At 38.2% G+C, this 9,350-nt stretch overlaps 2 protein-coding genes across 2 annotated transcripts; one reads left to right on the top strand and one right to left on the bottom strand.

The window, feature by feature from the left end:
- Positions 1-939, top strand: LOC150017836 (olfactory receptor 5AR1-like). The gene has a single exon (XM_090267554.1). The coding sequence runs from the start codon at positions 1-3 to the stop codon at positions 937-939; it is 939 nt and encodes a 312-aa protein (XP_090123680.1).
- A 7,176-nt stretch (positions 940-8,115) lies between these two features.
- LOC150017837 (olfactory receptor 5L1-like) lies at positions 8,116-9,078 on the bottom strand. Its single transcript, XM_090267253.1, has one exon. It carries the CDS (start codon positions 9,073-9,075, stop codon positions 8,116-8,118), a length of 960 nt encoding a protein of 319 aa, XP_090123379.1. The 5' UTR covers positions 9,076-9,078.
- Positions 9,079-9,350: the final 272 nt, after the last annotated feature.

Consider the following 9,350-nt stretch of genomic DNA (forward strand, 5'->3'; position numbering starts at 1 on the left):
ATGGCAGCTGAGAACTGCACTGTGTTCACAGACTTCGTGTTCTTAGGACTCTCCGGCAGACAGGACGTGCAGCAGGGGCTCTTTGTGCTCTTCCTGCTGGTTTACGGCGTCACTGTGATCGCCAATCTAGGGATGGTCCTGCTGATCAACGGGGATCCCCAACTGCACACGCCCATGTATTATTTCCTGAGCAACCTGTCTTTCTGTGACATCTGCTACTCCTCCACGGCCTCTCCCAAGATGCTGGCTGATTTCTTATCTGATCAGAAAAGGATTCCGTTTAATTTATGTGCCATTCAGATGTATTTTTTTGGTACTTTTGCAGATGTTGAATGTCTTATGTTGGCTGTCATGGCGTATGACCGTTACATAGCTGTTTGTAATCCACTTCTTTATACAACCGCCATGTCCAGGAGCATCTGTTCCCAGCTCATGACTGTTGCCTACATCGCGGGCTTGGTGGACTCGGCAATCCACACCTGCAGCGCATTTCGATTGTCATTCTGCAATTCCAATATCATCAATCACTTTTTCTGTGACATCCCGCCCTTACTAGCCCTCTCCTCCTCAGACACAACCATCAATGAGATAGTGATGTTCATTTTCACTGGCTGTGGTGTGGGGTCCAGCGTCGTCACTGTCCTCCTCTCCTACAGCTACATCATCACTACCATCCTCAGAATGAAGTCGGCCGAGGGCAGACACAAAGCCTTCTCTACCTGCGCCTCGCACTTAACCGCTGTGGCTATATTTTATGGGACGCTCCTGTTCATGTATTTCCGACCCAGCTCGAGTTACTCCATGGACACGGACAAAGTGGCCTCTGTTTTCTACACAGTTGTCATCCCCATGTTAAACCCACTGATCTACAGCCTAAGGAATAAAGATGTGAAAGGGGCCCTGAAAAAAGCAGTTGGCACTAACTTATGTTCTGGGTGAAAGTGTGTTCAACCAGAGATATTTGTTGAAAGATTCTGAGCGCTAATGTTCAAGTGCTGTGACCTAAGTTCCTATCATCTCACCGGTACAAACTGCTGGATATTTCCCGTTTCTTGCCTTTGTGCTTAAATTGAGTGTAAGGAGCATTGATTATTGAACTCAGGTTTGTTTTTTTTAATTCAAACTAAGATCAAGTAATAAATAGGTTCACTTTGCTGTTTTGCAGACGGACTTTTTGTACCTTCCTTGTCTGTTCACGAGTATGTCCTAGTGAGATATCATGGAAATAGCAACCACGCCCTTCATGTCAATTCAACAGACCCTCCTTAAGATTCGTGTACAAATATGGGGTTAATAAACTTGCTCAGTCAGAACAGAGGTTAATGGATTAAAATAGGTTTGTTTTTCTCCTTCTTGTGTTGTAGTATTACCCTATAAATGTTCTTGCCTAATGCATAGAAGGATATAAATAGTAAATAAAGAAACACAAATAAATCAGGAATGTCCTGCCCTCTACTCAAAGTTTCATAAAACCACAACTCTTGCACACCTTGTTCTCCAACATTTCTCCTTTGCTCTGAACAATACTCAGCTCCAGGATATGATTCAAGATATTTGTTCAATAAATTAATGATGTAGGCTAAAATAGGATGCAAAAAGGAATTCTCTTGTTCAATTTTATTCTGGTAACTTTAACTTAGATGAAATCTACACTGCCTTCTTTTGGTGTTGGCACTGGTAAAAATCGGGGAAAAGAATTATTTGATGTAAAAATCTTGGATTCTCTGTTTCTCATCGTTCTAATCTGTTATACCAGCGACATTCTCAGGGTCAGCAGCTCTAGATTTATCTTGCACCTCACAGTCCTCGCACTAGCCTGTGGATTTTCCTTCTTGCCCTCACTCTGGAGAACAGACCTGGTGCTATTGACAACTGTAAAAGAACCATAAAAATAAAAGTTGAGGGATAAAGGACCTAGGCCTTTTCCAAAGACCAATGGAAAAGAGGACTTTACTTCTCTTTCTGTGTTCATAGCATTATACGAGTCGGACTGCACAGCCATTCTCGGCGGTGCAGATAGACTCTCAGGAAGCTACGCCATCGTCTCTCGAGACGGACGGCTGCCGCCGCCGCCGACGACGACGACCAATTAAAATAAATTTAAGTATTTAAAATGCCCAGTTGTTACAGGTTAAGTTAAAAGAAAGGTGTATTAGTTTAATGTTTTTAATAGTGTAAAAATAAATAACAAGATAGCATTTCTATTAGTATTTCATTTGTAATTATTTATATTCACTCTCTGTGTATCCATGAAATAAAATGGTACTGTATTTCAGACAAAATTTTAATAGTGGTCATTGCTGAATAAATGATTATTAGGTAATCTTATAACCTATTTCAAAAACTAAATTAATTGCATACATTTTTTGCACTGTAATCAATTAAGAGTTTATCCAGTTAGGAAGAACAATACAGTTTCAGGTTCTCAAATATAGTCACTTTATTTTAGGTTGTTGTCAAGAAAGCAACATGGAGACACTCTTTTCTGGTTTCAGGGGGACCAAGTAATTTAAGTCATCTTCCCTAATTGTATATATTTCTGTATTGTATAAAATGAGCTAATATGTACTTCAAAACATCGTGAGAATAAAACAACACATTAAAAACATGAATTTTCAGCAAGTTACTGGTCTTGCATTATTGTTTGAATAGAGATCTAAGATAAATAAAAAACACTTCATTGTCTTTCTTTCCATTTTAAAAATTTTATTGTTTTTCAATTACAGTTGTCCCAATTTTTCCCCCATTGCTCTCCCCTGCTCTGCCCACTCCCCTCCCACAGTCAGTCCCCACCCTGTTGTCCACGTCCCTGGGTTCTTCATATTAGTTCCTTGACTAGAGCTTTCCACTTCTTTCCCCTGTTAATCCCCCTCCCTCTCTCCTCTGGTCTCATCAAGGAACAAGTACAAAGGACCCATGAACATTGACAGCAGGAGATTGACTGTGAAGCGGGGACGGGCGGGAGGGGAGTGCTGGGGAGGGCAGGGTTAAGAAACATCCTAAGTGTCCATCAGTAGATGAGTGGATAAAAAAGTTGCAGTACATTTATACAATGGAATTACTATGCAGGAGTGAAAAAAGAAGGAATTCTTACCTTTTGTGACAGCATGGATGGAACTGGAGACTCTTCTTACACTAAGTGAAATAAGCCAGTCAGAAAAAACAAATACCTATGATCTCACTTATATGTGGAACCTAATGAGCACAATAACTAATAAGAAAAATAAAATTAGAGGCATAGAAACATGAAAAAGACTGACAGCTAAAAGAGGGGAAGGGAGAGGTAGACACAGGTTGAAAGGAGGGTGAAGGAATTAACCAAAAAACATACATGCATGACCCATGGACATGGATGGTGGTGTGGAGATTGCATGAAGAAGGGGGACTGTGTGTGAAGGAAGACAAAGGGGGAAAATTCAGACAACTGTAATAGTGTAAACAATAAAACAGTTATAAATTAAAAAATAAAGTAGCAAAAAGTAATAAAATAATAAAGTATAATTGGCAACATAGCAACTCTGAGTCAATCCAGACATCTATTTTATTTTATCTGGAATCTGAGCTATGGAATACAACTAGAGAAATTCCCATGCTTACAAATCTACTAAATTCATTCCAGACAATTTGAAAATAATATCCAGAAATGTGTCCATGCCCTCTGTAGCAAAAAATTATAAAAGGTGTTGAAAAGTCTCTTCTGTCTACCTCTCTGAGTTATCTCTGCCTCTCTTACCTTTGCTGAAATTTATAAATCTGTAAGTTGTAGATAACTGATAACAATTCAAGTAATACTTGACCATACACATGCACATTTGCCCAGGGTAGACAACTGACTTCCCTCCCCTCCTGTGAAAAAAGCCAGTTTGTATCTACTTGTATATTTATTTGTGAATTCTGGATCTACAATTCTTTGAATTATCTTTTATACCAATAACAGCTTAGTTAATGAATCAATTAAGTAAAATCTTTGATACATGTTCATTTTATACTTGCATAAAATTCACAATAGTAAGGTACATATAGGTATGTGTCTATATGATTTATATTGAAAACCTTAATATTTCTCTGTAGGTTTCATTCTGCTACCTTCTGCTCACTGCCAGAAAATGATTTCTATTTTTGTGGAGAAAAACATAGGATAGCAAACAAGTATATCCTCAACTTGCTCATCTTGTCATTGTAGAAACATTTGAATTCATCAGTGATTCCTTCTCCCCCTCGTTCCCTTTTCTGGGAAAAATGTGTCTCTCCTCTCTGAAGTTAATCTCTTGAACTGTGCACCACTGAACTCTGACTATTTGCATCAATTAAGGTGCTATTATTACTATTAATTTTTACTATTACCACTATTAAGAATCTTTCATCCATAAACTTTCAGCACATATCAACATTTAAGTGAATTTCATCTTCAAAAACACTGCCCTGTGCCAGCTTTCATTCATTTTCCTTCATTTCATTGTAATGTTTCCTTATAGGCAGCCACACTGGCTTCTGCTTCCTCACTTTGGCTTGCTGAGTGAGACAGGATTTTTGTCCCAACAATGTCAAATTCTCTTTTCTCCACACCCCAAACTACACCTTAGACGTTAAATCTGAGATTTTTCTGTGTGTAATGAGCTTTATTTCTGTCTTCCACATGACAGCTTGGGTGTCTCCTTTTTTCTTAAAACCCCCTCCAATAACCCTGAGGATTGTCTTAAAAGTGTCACTTGTTAAACATGCAATTTTTTTTGTTGTCGTTCTTCTGTTGTTTTTGTCGGAAATACCTTGAGGATTTAAAAGCTGTGCTATTCTAGCCATTGTTTTCTCAAAACATCAGTTTCCTATGTGTGAAATGAGTGGCTGTAAGAAGATAAGCATTAAAATCCTATCCAACTCAAATATCCTAGGATTAAGGGAAGAACATTTTCCAGGTCATTACCCTTTCTACTCACCTTCTTACCACACTGTTGTATTGGTTCACTTTTTACTGAAAAAATTAATTTTGAGACTTAAAGTTTAAAATACTGGCCATTGCCAAAGTGTTATAATCCACTCGGTTAGGCCTGTGCTCAAAGAAGCAAGCTATGCCTCCCTTATGAAGGCTGCGCTTCCCTGGGATATTGCAAGTCCTCTTACATTTTGCTTTGAGGCTTTGAGATTAGTTTCCTGATCTCACATCGTATCTCAGGAACTCACACTCTGATATCCAAAACCCAATGGAAAAATTTAGATGAGCAATCAGAGTTCTTCTGAGGAGTTGATTAAACCAAAATGGAATGATGAAATGTGTTTTTGTACATCTTGAGACTGTCTAAAAAAATTTTTTTTGGCTCTCAAATAATATATTATTATATATAAAATTGGACTGTGATAATCACTATCTAATTTGATTTAGCCAGTTTAAAGCAATTTATGAAACAACAGAATATTCTATATGATAAGATAGTGGGATAAATTGAAAAGAAACAAAAAGATATCTATCAAGTTGTTGAAAATTAGAGATGTTGAAAGTCAACATGTGGATTGAAAACCAATTATAAACAAAGTTAATGACTCTGATATGTGCTATATGTGCATCGTGTAGAAACAGAAGGCCAAGGCCAAAAAAGACCCAATAATCTTCATTCAATAAATACACTTACTCTGTGGATGTGTTGCGCCAGGCAGTGTTCTACAGAGAAAAGGAGGATAATTTCAATTAAACATTAAGAATTTTGACTAGTACCCAACAGTGAATGAGAGACATTAGAAGAAGCAACATAAGCAATTATATGGAGATTGAAAAGTTCATTACATGGCTGGAGACTTGAAAATGAGCTCTAGAGAGAATATGTTGCATCCTGAAGAAAGGCAAGACTGGAGAGGAAAAGAAAAAACATATATGTATATATGCAAAGAGGTATGAACAGTTTTGAGATTCTATCTGACCAGAAGATTAATCTCAGCAGAAGGAAACGTTTCTCCCCCCAATAATTCCACCAAAATCCCATACTTAAACCCCTAGACACCACTCAGAAACCAACCACTGGATCTTTGGTGACTAGCCATGAACACTTTGCCAAATCCCACTGGTGCAAAAACAAATACTCGCCAGGAATAGGAGATGCAGTTAGTAAAAGGATGAGAAATACATATCAACCCCCGTAGTTTTCAAGTAACGGAGTAACCAGATTATATATGTAAAATAAAACCACTCAAAGAAATACAGAAGAAGCTAGTATGTGCTTGCTTTACAGGCATGTCTGAGAAGCACTCTGAGTTCTGTTCCTCAATCAGTCCCAGACAGCAGTGAGTGCTTCTCATGAAGCAATATTGGGGGGAAATAGAAATATAGCATTCATAGTTTTTGTGAAGCTGAATATAATGTGACTTTCTTTTTTTAATAAAACAAAACAATCAGCTTTTAGGTACAAAATGTTTGTTTACATCTCAGTAGCATATGGATACTGATAGTTATCCATCCACAACAAATATTTGTTGTTTTTCTATTAAAGTTGTCCCACTTTTTCCCCCATTTCTCCCTCCACAAAGCCCACCCCTTCACCTGATGATATTTTTTCAATTATTATTGATTTTTAGAGAAAAAAGGGGGAGAGAGAGAGAGAGAAAGAGAGAGAGAGAGAGATCGATGTGAGAACATCAGTCTATGGCTTTTCATAAGCATCACAACCAGGGATTGAACCTCCAGTCTAAGTCTGTGTCCTAACCAGCATTTGAACCTTCAACCTTTCAATGTACGAGAAGACTCTCAAACCAACTCAGTCATCCAGCCAAGTTATTTTGTTCTGGGTTTTTTGTTGTTGTTGTTGTTTCGTTTTTTTTACCTTTTCTTTCTTTAGAAGTATGTTGCTTAATTTTGAAGTTCTGTCTATGTTCTAATTACAAATCCTTTATCAGACATTTGCTTACTTTTTTCCCTTTAGATCAGTTGTTCTAAAGTAGAGTTAATTTAGAACCTACTTCCACCAATCACTGCCTGCCCGTCCCAAAACGGACACACATGGGACACGCGACAATGCATGAAAATGTTTGATTATCACAACTACAAGGTGGTGTGGGGGACATCTAGTGTGCAGACCCCATGGGTACTGCTGAACAACCTACAATGCACAGGATAGTACCTCACAAATGCAAGCCTAGAGTTTTCTAACATTATTGTAGATATAAGGAGAGAAGTTTCACTGAAAGAGTAAACATAATGTAGAAGTTGACAGAAACACAATGAAAGCACAAATAGATGATCGATGTTGCATATAAATCTGGATTGAATGAAGAAATATGATTTAGATATATGGTGGAAGGATGAAAAAGCTTATTTCATCAAGAGCAAACACACAAAAAAGAACAGAGACAGAGGCTAGAAGTCCACCAAAAAGTTACAGTAAGCATTTGACCTACATATGGTAAAATAGGCATGGTGATAAGAAATAAAAGGTAAAATGATAAAAATGGTCAAAGTCAGAAATGCTGATGCTCATGACAATGGTTATTAAATGTAGGTTTATAGTTATATACATATATACACACATGCATACAGAGACAGAGACAGAGCAACCCAGAGACAGAAACAGAGCTAATTAAGTGTCTAGAATTTTCTGAAGCTCTTTATACATGACAATGTCACATAATTTCCCTAAGATTACAGTACATTATTATTATTAGATATTCATAAACAAACTTCCAAAACATTAGGCCCTGCAATGACAACAACAAGTATATTAAAGGAAGCCAGAAATGAACAACAAAGACAATATACATATATCAGAATTTCATTCTGTGCATAAACTGGCAAAGGCATGTTCCCTGTTGTAAATTAAGAGGAATTCAATTTTGGAATAAATCATAGTTTTCATAATGGGTCAGAAAGTATGATTCTTGAGAGTTTTTTTATTAATCTTATGAAGATTTTAAGCAATCTGAATGTTTGCCTTAGAAGTCCATTGCCCCTATGAATTTAAAGCCATTTAGATTGAATAAAAGCAAGAAGTAGCCTCCCAATTTGAAAATGCGCTCAACCCCACTGGTCAATGGAAGAGGCAAAAATATAAGTGAATCAAAATGACTCACTCACAAAATCTTACTCTCTGGCTGTTCTCTCCACTCCAACACTTCAGCCCATGCTTCATCCTTCTTTCAGCCTCCACTTTGCAATATTCTCGAGGAAAATACTTTGGAGCCCACCACCCTTCTGAGAGCTTCTTTCACATCTTTGTTCCTTAGACTATAGATCAAGGGGTTCAGCATGGGGATCACTACAGTGTAGAACACCGAAGCCACCTTGTCAGTATCCACACTGTTGCCAGAACTCGGCCGACAGTAAGTGAAAAGGATTGTCCCGTGGAAGACAACGATGGCTGTGAGGTGGGAGGCGCACGTGGAAAAGGCTTTGTGCCTTCCCTCCGCAGAGCGCATCCTCAGGATGGTGACAAGAATAAATGAGTAGGAGGTGAGGATGATCACAATGGTGATGATCTCATTAAAGGAGGCCCCAATGTACATAAACAATTCATTCAGAGTGACATCAGAGCAAGCAAGAGATAAGAGAGGGGGCAGATCACAAAAGAAATGGTTAATCACATTTGATCTGTAGGATGGGATCTCAAGAGCTAAACACAAGTGAGTCAGAGAACACACCGTCCCACCGAGGTAGCAGCAAGACACCAGCTCCACACAGAGACTCCGGGACATGGTGACCATGTAGAGCAGTGGGTTACAGATGGCCACAAAGCGGTCATAGGCCATCACGGCCAGCAGCAAGACCTCAGTGATTGCATAGACACAAAATAAATAAAACTGCACCATGCATCCCAGAAAGGAGATGACTTTGTCTTCATTTATAATATTAGCTAGCATCTTTGGCACAATGATCGTGGAGTAGCAATAATCCACAAAGGACAGGTGGCTGAGGAAAAAGTACATGGGAGTGTGAAGCCGAGAGCTGACCTGAATCAGTGTGATCATGCCCAGGTTGCCCAAAACTGTGACTCCATAAATCAGTAGGAACACCATGAAAAGAAAGACTCTCAGCTCAGGGGCATCTGATAATCCGAGGAGAATGAACTCAGTCACAGTGGTGCAGTTCTCTTCCCCCATTTCTGCCAGGTTGGGAAATTAAATGATAAGTGTTGAGTTTCTTCTAGAAAGAGAATAAAAAAGGAAAACAACACGTAAATATTTACAGAATAATATAATGTTGACATCTATCAAATAGTGTAAAACTGAGATATGACAGAAATAAATTTCATATATTTTGAAATATTAATTGTCTCAGTGGGCCCCACTGATCAAAATTGACTTAAACATCACCAGAAACGTTAAATGATTCCAAACTTTATCACAATAAATTGATTAATCAACTAAAGTTCAGT

Source organism: Furipterus horrens, unplaced genomic scaffold (genome assembly GCF_987537825.1).
Source record: "Furipterus horrens unplaced genomic scaffold, mFurHor1.1.pri manual_scaffold_2, whole genome shotgun sequence".
NCBI classification, from domain to species: Eukaryota; Metazoa; Chordata; class Mammalia; order Chiroptera; family Furipteridae; genus Furipterus; species Furipterus horrens.

Coding starts and splice junctions, on each gene's coding strand:
- LOC150017837 (XM_090267253.1), bottom strand. CDS start 9,075: ATGGGGGAAGAGAACTGCACCACTGTGACTGAGTTCATTCTCCTCGGA.
- LOC150017836 (XM_090267554.1), top strand. CDS start 1: ATGGCAGCTGAGAACTGCACTGTGTTCACAGACTTCGTGTTCTTAGGA.